Genomic DNA, 17737 nt, shown 5'->3' with positions numbered 1-17737 from the left:
CACCTGAGGTCAGGAGTTCGAGACCAGCCTGGCCAACAAGGTGAAATCCCACCTCTACTAAAAATACAAAAATTAGCCGGGTGTGGTGGCAGGCACCTGTAGTCCCACCTACTCGGGGGGCTGAGGCAGGAGTACTGCTTGAACTCGGGAGGCAGAGGTTGCAGTGAGCCGAGATCGCACCACTGTACACCAGCCTGGGCGACACAGTGAGACTCTGTCTCAATAATAATAATAATAATAATAATAATAATAATAATAATAATAATGTAGCTATAATAAAGCTAGTAACAAAAAGTAGGAACCTAGGGAGGCATCCTGTGGTGAGGAAGAGCTGGCTCTGCCAACCACACTAAAAACAACTCTTGGCTGGGCGCAGCGCTTCACACCTGTAATTCCAGCACTTTGGGAGGCCGAGGTGAGTGGATCATTTGAGGTCAGGAGTTCAAGACCAGCCTGACCAACATGTTGAAACCCCGTCTCTACTAAAATACAAAAATTAGCTGGGCATGGTGGCAGGCGCCTGTAATCTCAGCTACTCAGGAAGCTAAGGCAGAAAAATCACTTGAACCCAGGAGGCGGAGGTTGCAGTGAGCAGAGATCACACCACTGCACCCCAGCCTGGGCAACAGCGATACTCCCTCTCATAAAATAAAATAAAATTAAATTAAAATAAAATAAAATTAAATTAAATTAAAATAAAATAAAATAAGAATAAAAACAACTCTTAAAGTACCTGCATAATCTGTAGTGCAGCCACAGGAAAGTTACTCTTCCTGGGCCTCAGTTTCCTCACCCATAAAGTGAGGGATATGGGACAACCCTGGAAAGGGCTCCTCTCATCCCTCCACCCTGCCTCCAGCTGGCCCATTTGTGGCTCTTCCAATTTAACCTGGGTTCAGGGGGGCCACACTTGAGGTTTGGTCATGAGCTCTTCCTTGGTACATTCCTTTCCCCACCCTAAGATTGAAATTCTCAACTCGGAAGCTTGTTTCTGTGTTTTCCACCAGAACATGAAACAGTGCTTGGCCCATAGTACACTGGTAAAGACGGGAGAATAGGCCCACCTACCGGAAGCAAGAGCCGTGCCAGGTTTCGTTGACAGTCCTGTACCATATCTGGCTTGGAGCAATGTGGTCCCCACAGCCTGGACACCTCCAGACATCTTCACCTGCACACAAAACCAAGAGGTTGAGAGGCCCAAAGTAGCAGGAGGCAAAGGGACAGGGTTCCTACCATGTAGAATAAGACTGAGTTAACAGCATCTCATTTGAAAGGGTTAGGCCAATGCTCTGCTAGATGCAGTTTCTGCCTCCACAAGATCTCTGGTAAGGACTTGTCCAACCTCTGCTCATCTCTCCAGGGACAAGGAACTCATGACCTCAAAAGTAGTCTCATTCCATTTTCTAAAAATGGTTCTGATTATCCTTTTTTTCTACTGAAACAAAACTTGCCTTTTTCTAGAACTTTCAGCCTTTGCTTATAGCTCTGAGAAGAAGAAACGAACACAATCTCCTTCTTTTCAGTTTCAGCCCTTCCTATGACTATTCCCAGCCAACAGCCAGAAACTTCTCTCTGGGTTAAACATGTTACTGCCTTTTCCTATTCCTCAAAAGCCCTGTTTTTTCAGATTTTTCCATCACCTAATCCAAGAGCTCATTTATTCAACCAACATCATTGGTCCTCTAGATCAGCAGTCCTCAACCTTTTTGGCACCAGGGGCCAATTTTTCCATGGACCCTAGGCTGGGGGTTGGGGGGCAGGGGGGATGGTTTTGGTATCAAACTGTTCCAACTCAGATCATCAGCCATTAGTGAGATTCTCATAAGGAGCATGCAACCCAGATCCCTTGCATGTGCAATTCACAATAGGGTTCACATTCCTATGAGAATCTAATGCCACCACTGATCTGACAGGAGGCGGAGCTCAGGAAGCAATGCTCACTGGCCCGCCGCTCACCTCCTGCTGTGCAGCCTGGTTCCTAACAGGCCACAGACCCCTAACAGTTGGCGGTCCAGGGGCTGGGGACTCATGTTCTAGATACAAAGCTCTTTGTATGTTGGAGTCTGTTAGATTACATAATCTCTGCTCCTTAAGAAGCAAATCCACTGGAAAAGAACTGCTCTTTCATATTGTTCATTTTTCGCTTGGATGTTATTTCAGAGATAGAACCAAGTACTATTTTAGTTCAGAAAAAGAAAAGTAATGGGTATAAAAGAGAAAGAACAAATATTTCATGAATGCCTCCTATATGTCAAGAACTCTACTAGGTGCTTTCATAGACCTAATCTCATTTAATTCTCAAAACAATCCTGTGACATAGGTATTATTATACTCACTTAATGGATAGGAAAATTAAAACTTGGGGCAGGGGGCAGGGTTGACTGGCTAAGTGGTGGATCTAGCATTCAAACTCAGGTCTGGCTCATTCTAAAGCTTCTGCTCTTTCCATTCTACCATGTCAACTCTTGTTCACTCCAATGAGGGGAACCAGGAAAGTCTTTGTAGAGGAAGCTGACGCTTGAGCTGAGCCTTGCAAGACAGGGAAGACTTATCTACCACTGGCTGAGAAAGGAGGGTGAAGGGTTGTGCGAGCTGACACCAGCATAGACAAAAGCACAGCGTCGGTCCATGTTCCTCCAAAAAAGAGAGGCCCCAAACAAAATACAATACTCCTAGTATGGCTCAGATGACAACTTCTTGAAATAAAGAGGACAGCTGAGATCAAGCTGTGGTACCTGACTCAGCCCTAGAAAGCAGGACAAGGTTGTTACAAGACTCCCTTGTGCGCTCTGTGTATGCAGCTTTGTTCTCTCTGGGTAACTACAGACTGCCACAGGCACAGTGACAGTCACCGAACCCTGTTTCACAAGCACAGGGGCCATGAATAGACAAAGCACAGCTCCTAGCACTTCAAGATTGCTCAACATCATTCCGGAGCAGCCAATGTACACAGTTGTCCTCCTCGTTCCCCAGAGAAAAGTTAAACAAGCTGGCAAGAGGCCTTAAAACACCACCTCAACCCACCCATTCCGCTCTTCTCATGCCTCAGTAATAGGATATATATATGCCCATCACTCATTCTTCCTGGGTCTAAAACCCTCAGACTGCTTGTCAAGAGGGGCCTTTTTGGTTTTAGGGTGACAGCGGTCAGAGAGTATGCCATCACTCTCACAAACTCCAAAGTAGAAAGTCTGAGAGACTCACTCAAACCAATCCCAGGTTGGGTTACGGACAGTGGACAAAACAATGAATTAGTGAGAGATTTTAACGAACACAAACATCCAAATGAATCTTCCAAGTTTTGGAAATATTTTTGGAACTCTTACATGTAAGAGCTTTCAGGGTCAGTTTATGAGCTGCCATGTCCCACCCCCAGCAAATCTCATTATTTTAAAGCTACACCTTGTTTCTTGTTTTTACTTTTTAACCCAAAAGTAATAGTCTCTAACCTGACCACCCACTTACTCAACAATTCAATCTCTTGGCTCTGAATGACTTCTATTTCCAAAATTCAAACAGGATCAGGACTTTTCACTATGAGGCTATTCAAGATAACTTGTTATTGCCATACCCTCCAGAGCTTGCCCTGCTTTCTCCAGTCTTGAGAAACTCAAAGACATTCAATCAACACTTACTTTAGTAGCTGCTCTGGGTTAAGCATGAAAGACCCGAAATCAAGACCCTCTACTCTCTCCTCTCATATCCACCTGGTTTCACTTTCCAAATGTCTCTCTATTCCTTCCCTGTCCTTCACCCCAGCCCTACTTCAGATCTTTGGCTTCTTTTCCCTATCTACTGTACTCTCAGCTGGCTCATCCACACTGCAAGCTATCTCAGCTCTAGGTTAGACTCCCCAGTGTCCACGGAACAAAGGCTGGGCTACTCACTATGACACCCCTGTTCTGGATCCCATTCCATCTTACTTTTTAGAAGAAGTGCACTTTTAGTTATCTTTACAGCACCCATCTCCCTCACTGGCTCCTCATTATCATTTAAGTAAGTTCAAGTCACTGCCATCAAAAAAACCTCTGGTACTCTCGCTTCAGCAGTACATACATTAAAATTGGACTGAGACAGGGAAGGTTAGCACAGCCCCTGCGCAAGGATGACGTGCAAACTTGTGAAGTTTTAAAATCTAATTTAGTTTTAAAATCTAATTTTTAAAAAAACCAAACCTCTAGATCCCATTTTCTCCTCTAGCTACCACCCTTGTTTCTCCCCTTCACAGCCACACATATGAAAAAGTTGTCTTGGGAGGCCGAGGTGGGTGGATCATTTGAGGTCAGGAGTTTGAGACCAGCCTGGCGAACATGGTAAAACCCCACCTCTACTAAAACTACAAAAATTGGCCGGGTATGGTGGTGCACGCCTGTAGTACCAGCTACTCAGGAAGCTGAGGCAGGAGAATCGCTTGAACCCAGGAGGTTGAGGTTGCAGTAATCTCGCCACTGCACTCCAGCCTGGGTGACAGAGCGAGACTCTGTCTCAAAAAAAAATAAAAATAAAAATAAAAAAGAGGCTGGGCGCGGTGGCTCATGCCTGTAATCCCAGTACTTTGGGAGGCCGAGGCTGGTGGATCACCTGAGGTCGGGAGTTTGAGACCAGCTATGACCAACATGGAGAAACCCTGTCTCTACTAAAAATACAAAATTAGCCGGGCATGGTGCATGCCTGTAATCCCAGCTACTCGGGAGGCTGAGGCAGGAGAATGGCTTGAACCCGGGAGGCAGAGGTTGCAGTGAGGCGAGATCTCGCCATTGCACTCTAGCCTGGGCAACAAGAGTGAAACTCCCACTCAAAAAAAAAAAGAAAAAAGAAAAAAGAAAAAAAGTTGTCTACACATCACTGCCCTCATTTCCTCACTTCCCACTTTCTGCATAATGCACTGCAATCTGGTTCCACCCCCACCATTTCTCTGAAACTGTCTCACCAAGGTCAACAGTAACAGTAACTACTCATTGCTAAATTCAATGGACCCACTTCAGTCATTCTTTCAGCAAATATTTATTGCATGCCAACTATGCATCTGACACTGTGCTGGGGAAAGAGGAGCAAACAAGAGAGAGATTAAACACAAAGCAAATATTAAACAATAATATAATTATTTATTGAGGGCCGGGCGCGGTGGCTCATGCCTGTAATCCCAGCACTTTGGGAGGCTGAGGCAGGTGGATCACAAGGTCAGGAGTTCGAGACCAGCCTGGCCAATATGGTGAAAACTTGTCTCTACTACAAATACAAAAATTAGCCAGGCGTGGTGGTGGGCGCCTGTAGTCCCAGCTACTTGGGAGGCTGAGGCAAGATAATTGCTTGAACCCGGGAGGTGGAGGTTGCAGTGAGCCAAGATCATGCCACTGCATTCCAGCTTGGGTGACAGAGAGAGACTCTGTCTCAAAAAATAATAATAATTATTATTATTTATTTATAATTGAGGCAAGTGGTACAAAGATATCAAGTTCATAACTAGGAAAACAAGGGCGGGCAAAGTATTCCTTGAGGAGGTAATTTCCAAGCTGAGCTCTAAAGGATGAATACAAATTAACTGGGCAAAAAAGAGGAGAAGGAAGGATAACACGGGAGAGGGGGGACATGTGTGAAGGCCCTGGGGCAGGAACAAAAACTTCTCACACATCATTAAAGTTGGCTTTTGCTACCTCCAAAGGGCTAGCAAACCATGTCTGGCCCCCGGTCTGCTACAATCCTTCAATAAACAATTACTGAAAGAGCAAATGGTCCTTACAATGTGGTCCCAAAGGACCCTTCTCTCTCACCATTCCTTACAAAAGAATGCTCTAGTTACAGTTTGACCTATTTTCTATTCCTGCCACTTTTATTCATGTACTTGCATCCTGACATTCACACCTCAAGTTATTCTCTATGTATAAGCTTCTCTATCTTTTCCCTTAATCAAATTTTTTTTTTTTTTTTTTTTTTTAAACGGAGTTTTGCTCTTGTTACCCAGGCTGGAGTGCAATGGCGCGATCTCGGCTCACCGTAACCTCCGCCTCCCAGGTTCAAGTGATTCTCCTGCCTCAGCCTCCTGAGTATAGCTGGGATTACAGGCATGCGCCACCACGCCCGGCTAATTTTGTATTTTTAGTAGAGATGGAGTTTCTTCATGTTGGTCAGGCTGGTCTCAAACTCTCAACCTCAGGTGGTCTGTCCACCTCAGCCTCCCAAAGTGCTGGGATTACAGGCATGAGCCACTGCTCCCAGCCCCTTAATCAAATTTCTATCCTTTCTTTAAAGTTCCCTAAAATCAGGCAGTGTTTGTTTCATTTTGTCTATACCTATTTGACATAATTTGTTATTTACAGTTCACTGCATATGTTTCTCTCTCCTTCAGTCCCTCTCTCTCCACTCTCCTCCCCCATACCCCATTCAGAGAACTAAGGTGTAAGAATTGTATCTTTATTATGTTCTTATCTCCAGGGCCTAACCTTGGGCCTGGTGCAAAACAGACATTCCTTTGTGTGGTGAACCCAACTGAAAATTTGGATCCAACTGCCAGCTATAAAAGCAATTTCCAAAGATAAGTTCCAAAGGTCAGCACAGATGATTCCACTGGAATAACTGTTCTGGCTCCCAGATTACCTATGAGTAGTCTCATGTGGATAAACCTGGCCTTAGTTTACCTGTTATGCATTCACACTGCTTTTCTGTTAGGAAGTACCTGAGCAAAGATATTCACCCAAAGCACACAGCCTCCTAAGCCCAGACCCTCTTCAAGAGAACACTCTTGGCCTCTTTAGCTCTCTTACAGTCTTAAAAATTCATTGATCTATTCTCTTACCACCTTTATTCTAGGAAATGTAAAAGAAATGTAATACTGTAATGCAGTCTTAGGGATTTCTGTGAAGCCTAGTGGAGGACCAATCCAAAGTCCAGTCAGCCTGGGAAGTTCTTCCTTAAGAAAATATCTCATTGTACCAGGCTGTTCATTCTCTCCCTCTATAGTGTTTACCTCTCATATTTGCAGACTTATCAACAGTGGCTACTGATTGTTAAGAGTCCAGAAAAGGGCCGGGCGCGGTGGCTCACGCCTGTAATCCTAGCACTTTGGGAGGCCGAGGCGGGTGGATCACGAGGTCAGGAGATTGAGGCCATCCTGGCTAACACAGTGAAACCCCGTCTCTACTAAAAAATACAAAAAATTAGCCGGGCATGGTGGCGGGCCCCTGTAGTGCCAGCTACTCAGGAGGCTGAAGCAGGAGAATGGCATGAACCCGGGAGGCGGAGCTTGCAGTGAGCCGAGGTCACGCCACTGCACTGTAGCCTGGGCGACAGAGCCAGACTCTATCTCAAAAAAAAAAAAATTAAAATTAAAAAAAAAAAAAAAAAGAGTCCAGAAAAGGAGCTTGATTAAGTAAATGTTCACAGTACCCTCAAACAATAAAGGACCCTTATTAGGTGTTTAATAAACAGAAAACTGTGTTTTCAGTTATTATTGGAATTTGTTGCTTTTAATAAGTGTAACTGTGCAACGTAAGGTGAGCATTGCAACAAATGGCTCATTATAGGGGTTCTCACCTTTAAGACCTTTTCAATCTTGGTATAAAATACGTTCACTTGACATTCACTTTATGTATGCTTCTCTCTCCCAACTTAATTAGCAATGTGGCCCTCAAACAAATGTGAATCCATTGGGGCAGGCACCAGAAAAAAAAAAGAAGGAAAATAGACTTGCCTAACCATCACAAAGCTATTGAAAGATGGTCCAGCAGGGACTCAAACCCATGCTCAGAGACTACCATGCCAGTCATATTTTTAATACCCTATGCAGCCTCAGACAAGTTGAGACTTGCTCAAGGACACACAGCTATTCAGTGGAAGGGCTTGGCCTGGTATCCCAGCTCAGAGCCAATGCAGTCCCCACAATGTTCACCTTAAACTTGGTCTAAGAGCTTGGTTTCTGCAAATGAGTTCTTTTTAGGCTTCAAAATGGTGAGAAATCCTCAAGCACTGAGAGCTCATGAGACTCTAATGCCTAGCTTAAATCAACATCCTATCCTTTCATTTAAAAAAATCTTTGAAGCTTCTCATGTTCCACCAGACAATGAGAACCAGGAACAAAACTCAGCCAATTCAGTGCAGCATAAAACAAGTATGGTAACCCCTGGGCCCCTTGGGAACTAGTGGGTCAGGTGTATAAATCCCATTTGTTCTGGGACAAAGCAGAAAGCAGAAGGGCAGGGCAGCAGCTGCTGGGGAACAGCCAAGAGAAAAAGATCACATTTTAATGAAGTGACTGTCAAAAAGACTAACAGTAATGATTAACATTCCTCTAGATACTCTCCCTGTAACTCAAAGGGTTTTCTTCCTCACTAGCTTACCAAATTTTACCAAAAGGAGTGTCTCAGGAAAAAAAAGATTAGATGATTTTTAAAAGAGCTTGTGAGCTTCTCTAAACCTTAGATTGTTCTTTTGTAAAAGGAGGGATCAAGTGATTTCTTCCAGCTCTGAGAGACTGACACCAAACCAAGGGCCTCTCCTTTTTCAGGTTAAGGCACAGACACAGGTATCTCAGAAAGTTTCCTTCTTGCTGTTGTTCTCTTCTTCCCTTCTTTAGTTTATTTGGAAAAATTTGTGAGGGGTAAATGTATGTGTGTTTGAAACCTGAATCTGTCACTGTTTGCCTCTGTGTCCTTGGGCAAATTATTTGACCTCTCTGAGCTTGTCTCCTAATCTTTAAAAAGAAGATAATACCACCTACTTTACAGGATTACCAAGTGGATTAATAGAAATAATGTAATAGATGTGAAAATGTGCCAGGCACTTAGTTGGACCGATTTGTGACTAACTTCTCTTCCTTCCTGCGTGTGTATCTAGGAAGTTGGCTGGGGAAAAGGTTAAGCTGAATACAGAAACTTCTAAAATCTGAAGGGAAGGTTTTCAAAACACTCAGCAAACTTTTTTCTATGTGCCCATGTGCAAGGCACAGAGTAGGCCAAGAATTACTGGGGCCCTTGGTGCGTACTCATGGGGTGTGAAGGACATGGATATACACAGAAATAACATGTCAGAGAGGGACAAACCAGGTGCTACAGGCAAGGCAAGCTCAGTACAGTAACAGAATACACTGCAGTGACAAATGAGACAGATGGTTCTTATGTCTTTCAGGCCACCCAGACTGTAACTTCCAACCAGAAGTTCACTTAACTGTGAATGAGTAGGCATTTTCTTATCTACGGAGGGCCTATAAAAAATATCTTTATCAGAGAACTGATTAACCAATTGATATATTCTCATACAGCAGTTCTCTGCCAGTTGTCAATGATAGGGGAAAAAAACTACTTTATGCCAGGCAATGTCCTAAGCACTACGCAAGTATGAACTAACCGAATACAAAGATCCCATGAGATCAGGACTAGTCTTGAAGAACTATTATTGTTCTCATTTTACGGAAGAGGAAACTGAAATACTCAGCTAATAAATGTTTGAGCTGGGATTAGACCACAGGTCTAGTCTCCAAAGCCTGTCTTTTTTTTTTTTGAGACGGAGTCTCGCTGTCACCCAGGCTGGAGTGCAGTGGCGCGATCTCAGCTCACTGCAACCTCTGCCTCCCGGGTTCAAGCAATTCTCTGCCTCAGCTTCCCAAGTAGCTGGGATTACAGGCACCTGCCCCTATGCCCGGATAATTTTTGTATTTTTAGTAGAGACGGGGTTTCACCATCTTGGCCAGACTGGTTTGAACTCCTGACCTCGTGATCCACCTGCCTCAACCTCCCAAAGTGCTGGGATTACAGGCGTGAGCCACTGCACCTGGCTCAAAGCCTGTCTTTAACTACATTTTAGACTTTCTTTCCTGGACAAAACAAATTACAGGCAGAAAGACATGATAAAAAAGAATCCCAGAAAGAATGTTCAAGGAACACTTTAATGAAACCAGGCATTGGTTTCATGTTCTAGTTACTATTCAATGTAAATTAATAAGTAAAATAGTCTAATTCTTTCTACTATATAAAAATAGATTAAGGATGAGAAAGAAGGTAGACTTGTAAGAGACTGCTACAGTTTTAGGTCCTCTCATTGAAATGAGACGTGTGACGGTGGGCCCTATTAGCCCTGCTCAAGGTTACACTAACAAGAAGGCAGCCCTGTTCTGGGAATCAGCTCAGCCTCCAGAAGATGCAGAAAATCCACCATGAATGTGGAAAGCCTAATACAGCCCCTTGATCATGATGGATTTTTATTTAGTTTTGAAATCTTGTGGTCATTTTGGACCCTACCCTGCTCCATCACACATCCAGGGCCATCCAAGTCACCCTGGCCTGCCTATGTCAGGAGGCATCTTTTATTGGTTGGTGCCTTCTTCATTGCTACCACTAAGACCTCATCTCAGGGCCCACTGTACCCACCTCCAAATTGGTGGCCCTGTGCCCACATCATGACTCTTCCTTTCTCTAAACCTACGGTGTCTACTGTAGACTAGAAACTTCCAAAATCCTCAGCCTGGCATTAAACCCTCTAGTCCAGTTGCACCCACATTCTCAGCTGTACCTTCCACTTCCTATGAATCTTCCACCTCCCAATCCTTGCCTCTACCACAGGTATTTGCTACCCTTTATGAAGACCTGAAACTTGCCTACTTTTGTCTCCTACTCCCAAAGTTTCTTCCCTACTAAGATATCATCTTCCCCACCTTCTTTAAGCCTATTTAAGATTTCTCAAATCTTACCCACTTCAAGAAGTATTCCCTAACCAAAACTGATGGCCACCCTGGATACCCTGCTATTCTTTAAACATGCCAAACACATTCCCTGACAACTCACTTCTTCTATCCCCTTATCCTACTTCACTTCTCTTCAATGGATTTATCCCTGAATATGATGTTCATACATTTATTTGCTGTCTATCTCTCCCCACCAGAAAATACACTACATGAGGGAAGGGATTTGGTCTATCTTGTTCCTTGCTGTATCCCCAGGGGCCAAAAGTGTTTGGCACATAGCAGGAACTCAATATATATTTGTGGAATAAATGTATGAAGAGAATTCTCCCTCATCTTTGAAATTCTATGTTATCATATGCAAACCTTAAAACAGCTTGTCTTATCAATTTTTTTCTTTTTTTTAAGAGATGGGGATCTTGCTATGTAGCCCAGCCTGGAGTGCGGTGGCTTTTCACAGGTGCAATCCCACTACTGATCAGCATGGGAGTTTTGTTTTTTGCCTTAATTACCTTAACTAGACAGTAAGTTTCTCAGAGGCACAAACTATATATAACTAATTTCCACAAATACTTATTAAGGGCTTACCATGTGCCAGACCCCGTATGTCTTAAGCAGCCTGGAATACTGGAAAGAACACTGGAGAAGTCCTACCTTGGTTCTGGCTCTACCACTAGTTGAGTGACCCTGGACAATTCCATTTTCTTCCCTGAGCCTCAGTTTCTTCTTACGTAAAACAAGGAGACTATACATTATCTCAAAACTCTCTCCTGGTTCTAACACCTGTTAAAATTTATAAGAGGTAAAACTTGGTCCTGCTCAATGCCACAGACATCACAGGCACTCAGTAAATATTTGATTTCTTTGTTGTTGATTCTCCGGTTACATGAGGAATCTGAGGTGTCTCAGAACATGGTTTTGATGGAATAACAAGTGAAAGTTTAAGTCCCACTTCCTTCTCAGACTCCATAGTCAACTTCATTCTGCTGTTTGTGCTACAGAGAGGAGGAAGCACTAAACTTGAAGTTGGAAAATATTAACTCTGACCACCACCGCTTATTTAGCTATGGAACCTTGTCATTCCTGGGCCTTAGTCTCCTCATCTATAAAAAAGCCATACTTGGCAGGGCGCAGTGGCTCACGCCTATAATCCTAGCACTTTGGGAGGCCAAGGTGGGTGGACTGCCTGAGCTCAGGAGTTTGAGACCAGCCTGGGCAACATGGTGAGACCCCGTCTCTAATAAAAATACAAAAAATTAGCTGGGCGTGGTAGCACTTGCCTATAGTCCCAGCTACTCAGGAGGCTGAGGCAGAAGAATCACTTGAACCTGGGAGGTGGAGGGTACAGTGAGTTTGGATCGCGCCACTGTACTCCAGCATGGGCAACAGAGCGAGATTCTGCCTCCTCACCCCCTACAAAAAAATCAAAAAACCATATTGACCTCCCAGCTCGAAGGCTCAAAGGCACTACATGCCTTCCTACCCCAGGGCCTTTTTATGCTGTTTCCTCTGCCTGGAATGTTCTGAGAGCTTTTTTTGCCAGGCTAACTTTTACTTATCTCCAGGGGTCAGCATAAACTTGCATTTTTAAGAAAAGTATTCCCTTCAAAAAAAAAAAAGTAGAGGATGGGCATGGTGGTTCATGCCTGTAATCCCAGCACTTTGGGAGGCCGAAGCGGGCGGATCACAAGGTCAGGAGTCCAAGACTAGCCTGGCCAATATGGTGAAACCCCATCTCTACTAAATATTACTAAATATACCAAAAAAATTAGCCGGGCGTGGTGGCGGGCCCCTGTTGTCCCAGCTACTCGGGAGGCTGAGGTAGGAGAATCGCTTGAACCCGGGAGGCAGAGGTTGCAGTGAGCCGAGATTGTGCCACTGCACCCCAGACAGAGCAAGACTCCGTCTCAAAAAAAAAAAAAAAAAAAAGTTACTGGAAATCATTTGAGTTGAAGGACTCTGTAAGCTTAAAAAAAAATCTTTTTTAAGAGACGAGGTTTAGGCCGGGCGCGGTGGCTCACGCTTGTAATCCCAGCACTTTGGGAGGCCGAGGCGGGCGGATCACGAGGTCAGGAGATCGAGACCACGGTGAAACCCCGTCTCTACTAAAAATACAAAAAATTAGCCGGGCGTGGTGGCGGGTGCCTGTAGTCCCAGCTACTAGGGAGGCTGAGACAGGAGAATGGCGTGAACCCGGGAGGCGGAGCGTGCAGTGAGCTGAGACTGCGCCACTGCACTCCAGCCTGGGCGACAGAGCGAGACTCCGTCTCAAAAAAAAAAAAAAAAAAAAAAAAAAAAAAAAGAGACGAGGTTTCGTTTTTAAGAGATGAAGTCTTGCTATATTGCCCAAGCTGGTCTCGAACTCCTGGACTCAAGCGATCCTCCTGCCTTGCCCTCCCAAAGTGCTGGGATTACAGGCATGAGCCACCACGCCCAGCCTAAAAAAAATTTGTTTTAGGCATTTCCACCCCTAGCTCTCTCCAGAAGTCTGTTATCACCAATGAAGAGAAAATCCCACGCGCCCTTGCTGAGGAAGTGACCCACTGGTAGCCCAGTCCTTGCATTCAAGATGAAGGAAGTGACTGTCCACAGACGGAAAGCCAGGAAGCAAGGGGCAGATAGCCAGCCCCCATCCACCTCAATACCCTCTTGCCGCCTCTCCAAAGCTTCTGGACGCTGACCCTGGTGGACCCAGAAGGTGGGCCACCCACACAGGTGGCTGGGAAACATAGGAGACAGAAGGTTCCTGCTGCTGGGGGAAAAGACGGGGAAGGCAGGAAGCTACAGGGTGGTGGTGTGTGAGGTGGCGGGGAGGTGACTGCAGGTGCAGCTAACCCAACTCTGAAGCTACCCTTCACCCTTCGACAACTCTTCCTTCCAGGAGGTGTTTGGCCGCATCCCTCTAGTCTTTAGTCTAGAGAGGCCAAGGGAGCTTCCACGGGAGGACTCAGAACCCCAGGTGGCCTACTTTCGCCACCTGTAGCAGAGATCTTTCAGCCCCCAAAAGAATGGTCCGATCTCTCCTTACCCTTAGTCCTGTCCTAAACCTCAAGGGGCTCCATACTCCCTTATTTTCTGCAAAGAGCTCCCAGCCCCGGGGAACTCCCAGACTTCAAGATGCCCGCGAGAAGCCTTGGGTCCTGGCAGGGAAGTCACATCCTCCATTTCCCTCAGAAAACCCAGAACCCCGGGGTAACTCTCCTAATTGTCCTGAACCCTGGAGGATCCTGTACTCCTCAAATTCCACAGAGCTTCCACTATAAGAGAACCTCATGCTTTTCAACTTCCTTAAAAAGGGTTAATTTGGGGGTCTGCGGCCGCCAGGTCCCTCCAAAAAGCTGGATTCCTGGCAGAGCCAGAATCTCTTCCTCCCCGGGACCTCAACTCGCGGGAAGCCGCCCAACCCGCCTGCCCCTCGGAGCCCTCTGTCTCCAGGATGCCCTGCCTCCCCATTCCCGGAGTCCCACCCTCCAAATGCCTGGGGAGCGCTGTGCCCACTCTGCCTCCCAGCTTTTCTGAGGAGCTCGGACCCACAAGGACCCAACCAGCCCGAAACCCCCGAGAGACCGCCGGTTTCCCTCAGGCGCCATGGAGCCGGACTTCGGAGATAACGGCGGGACAGGGCGGAGCAGCCCTTCCTTACCCGCCAGCGCGGACATGGTCCCGCGAGCGCGGAAATGGGGAGGAGGAGGCGGGGAACACAGCAGCTCCCCTCAGCTCCCTCAACTCCCCTCAGGTCCTGCAGCCGCCGCCTCAGGCGTAGAAGGACCACAGCCCCAGGCGCGAACGGGATGCACCGCCTACGGCGCCCTGGGAGGACCAAACCACACCTGGCACAGGGGACTGCCCGCCGACGCCCCGCCCCGCCGCTCTCAGGCCTCGCTCCCGAGACGGGGCCCCGCCCCCTGGCTCTGGCTCTGGCTCTGCAGCGGCCCTGGCGCCCCCTAGTGCGAGCGGCGTCCCCTCGAGGTGCTCCCGCCGGTAAGGTTGATTCTGTGGGGGCCGGAAGTCTCAACACGGATGACAGTCCGCACCCATCTAGTCGCCCTCATTTACAGATAGGGAAAGTTAAGGATCAGAGGCTAAGTTCGACTACCTCGAAACGGCTTCGCTCATTAGGAGGAGAGCCGGGATGGGAGCCCAGGCCTTGCTGACTGCCAGTTCAGAGCTCTTTTCAGTAGTGTTTGGAATCAGGAATATTACAATGGAGGGGCCACGTCTATCCCACAAACAGCTTTGAGGATGGACTTTTCTTAGAAGCTTCTAGCTCAGAGAAACCACTTCTCTGCGCCGCTATGAGTAAACTGACAGTAAATAATCTCTAAGTCAAAGATAGTTGGAGGCGACCAACCAGCATTCCAGGAGCAGATCCTCAGCCAAGCCAATTAGGTTTAGCGCAGGACGCTGGAGCCTGTGCGCCCCATTGGAAGACGAGCACTCCCCTGCAGGAACATGGGCCTACCATTCCCAGGTCTTCCAACCTTTCAAAACATGCCAAAAGACCAGGCGCGGTGGCTCACGCTTGTAATCCCAGCACTTTGGGAGGCCGAGGCGGGCGGATCACGAGGTCAGGAGATCAAGACCACGGTGAAACCCCGTCTCTACTAAAAATACAAAAAAAATTAGCCGGGCGTGGTGGCGGGCGCCTGTAGTCCCGGCTACTCAAGAGAGGCTGAGGCAGGAGAATGGCCTGAACCCAGGAGGCGGAGCTTGCAGTGAGCCGAGATTGCGCCACTGCATTCCAGCCTGGGCGACAGAGCAAGACTCCGTCTCAAAAAAAAAAAAAAAAAAAAAGCCAAAAAGCCAAATATTTAGGTGAAATTTGCCACTTTTAAAAAATGTTGATAGCATCAAAAAGTTCTTAAAATGCCATGTAGACCAAATGAAACACACCTGGCCACTAGATTTGCCCTGTGGGCTGCCAGTTTACAATCTTCTATGAGGAGGAGGGATTACAGGACTAAGAGTTAGGACAGCTGACTGGGTTATGGCAGCTGCTAGCTGGCTGAGTAGCTTTGAGAACCACTTCCGCTCATTAGGTTTGGAAGGAGATTGGGGTTCTCTGTGTGATTAAGATATTAATACATCATCAGCCAGGTCAGCTGGTCCCTGATGACCCACCCTCCCATCAGATTCTCTCACGATAGGTCTTTCACAATTGTCATTTCCTTACTTCAGATTTAGATAACAGGAAACGTGTCCAAATGACCAGAAAGAGGATGGGGCCCAGGGAAATGGATTCTGTCCCCCTCACCCCCACCCCTGACCAAAGACAAAGTTCAACCCAGCTGCCTCTGGTCCCAGCAGTTGGGTAAGCAAAGGCAAAGGCAAAGGTGAGCACAATTCTCTTTCTTCCTGCTCTAATTCAAACCGGATGCCGGTCAGATTTTTCTCTTCTGGGTGTGGCAGGTGGCTCACGATGTCCTGAGTGTGCACAAAGTGCTGGGGAGGAGGGCTCTGTCCCATTTCCGTTAATTCCTGGGAACTCTTTTCCGTACTTAGTTTTGTAGTTTCTGAGGAAATCATTATAGTAAACACAAGATTGTGTATTGAATTAAAGTGACAGGAATCCAGGGACTCTCCTGACAAGCTGCCTCATGGCTAGCAAACAGGGGACAGGGACTTTCCCCATCCTTCCTACAGAAAGATATAACACTGTATTTTCCCAGGCAACCAAGCACTGGCATCCTGGGAACCAAAACCTCCTGGGTGTCTTCCCTCTCCCTCCATTCCACATCAAGGCACCCAGGTCTATCTGTTCTCCCTCCTCATTCTCTCTCACATTCCACTTCCTCCTACCTCTAGCCTCATGGTCTTCACCAGCAGGAAGTTGGGGAATAGCCAAGTTCTCCAAGTTCCTCCTAGGGAAGTTCAGGCGACTCTGAGAAACGCAAGTTGAAAATGTAATGGAAGGGAATAGCTTTCTGTAGAAATGCTACAGCCAAGAGATGTATTTTTAATATGGACCCAAAGAACATTCCAGAAATCACTTGTGAACTCAAGGGGGACTTCTGGAGGGTAGAGAAAGCCTGGGCAGGGAGTAGACCAACTGAGTTTCAATAGCACCCAAGTTACCTGTCCACAGTTTGTTTCACTGGCCATAGCTTGGTTAGTCCCTAGGGCCAGATCCTGCCAGCCGGCTCACAGTCAACTCCCTGAGCCTAGGATCCTGAAACCTGGACCTTGAAAAACAACTCAAGGTTCTGCCCTCTTGAAGGTTCTGGTCCACTGGTACCCAACCAGACTTGCCCAGTGTCACTTCTACTTGCTTCAAACTGAGCCAGTCTCTGCCCTCCCTGAATTATCCTACCCAAAACTGACTGGTTAATCTTCCGAAAGTGTGTTTCTGGACCTGTCATCTCTCTGTTCAAAACCCTTCAACAGCACCCCACTGCCTATAAAATAAAAGCCAAACCAGCCCTCATGAGCTGACTACATCTCACCCTGCGGACTTGTCTCCCTATTCCCTTCACTCCAGGACTCTGCTTTTTCCTGAGCACATCCTGCCTTGCGCCACCTGCCATTCCTACAACAACCAGCTCTCCACGTTCTCTGTAATTTTGTGCCCCACTCTGCCCAGAGTGCAGTTTTGTTTCTCAACTCTAAATGATATAGTGGCATCTATAACATCACAAAGTAGGACTACGAGACATTAAGTGCCTCCAGATAAGACGCACCAAGTATATACTATCACCCATGACATAGTCTTACAAAACAAAAATAATAAGCTTGAATCTGGTCAAGCTTCTAGATCTAACAACCAACTTACAGGAAATACATGGGGAAGAGGAGCTTAATAACATTTCCATGATGCAAATAGCAAAAAGGACGCTGTGGGAAATGCAACAGGACAAATAACCTAGTTTCTTTAACAAATAAACTGCAGAGTAGAAAAAATTTCATAGACAGGCCAGGCAAGGTGGCTCACCCCTGTAATCCTAGCACTTTGGGAGGCCGAGGTGGGTGGATCATGAGGTCAGGAGCTCAAGACCATCCTGGCTAACACGGTGAAACCCCTTCTGTACTAAAAATACAAAAAAAATTAGCCGGGCGTGGTGACGGGCGCCT

The 17737-nt window shown here is 46.5% G+C and overlaps 1 protein-coding gene and 1 non-coding gene across 2 annotated transcripts in view; one reads left to right on the top strand and one right to left on the bottom strand.

Moving 5' to 3' along the window:
• Positions 1–14543, bottom strand: part of LIMK2 (LIM domain kinase 2) — a 66915-nt gene extending 52372 nt beyond the window's left edge. Inside the window, exons 1-2 of the mRNA XM_003258101.3 lie at positions 14313–14543; positions 1069–1168 (exon numbers count right to left, since the gene is read on the bottom strand). Coding sequence (XP_003258149.2) covers positions 1069–1168; positions 14313–14328 — 116 coding nt within the window. The 5' untranslated portion in view covers positions 14329–14543. The remainder of the gene's footprint in view (positions 1–1068; positions 1169–14312) is intronic.
• LOC115836119 lies at positions 4032–4140 on the top strand. Its single transcript, XR_004031119.1, has one exon. It is a non-coding gene; the product is annotated as a U6 spliceosomal RNA (small nuclear RNA).
• Positions 14544–17737: the final 3194 nt, after the last annotated feature.

This window comes from Nomascus leucogenys, chromosome 7b (genome assembly GCF_006542625.1).
Source record: "Nomascus leucogenys isolate Asia chromosome 7b, Asia_NLE_v1, whole genome shotgun sequence".
In the NCBI taxonomy this organism is placed as follows: domain Eukaryota; kingdom Metazoa; phylum Chordata; class Mammalia; order Primates; family Hylobatidae; genus Nomascus; species Nomascus leucogenys.
Note: the sequence above shows the minus strand (reverse complement) of the source record. Positions and strands in the feature narration are given on the sequence as shown.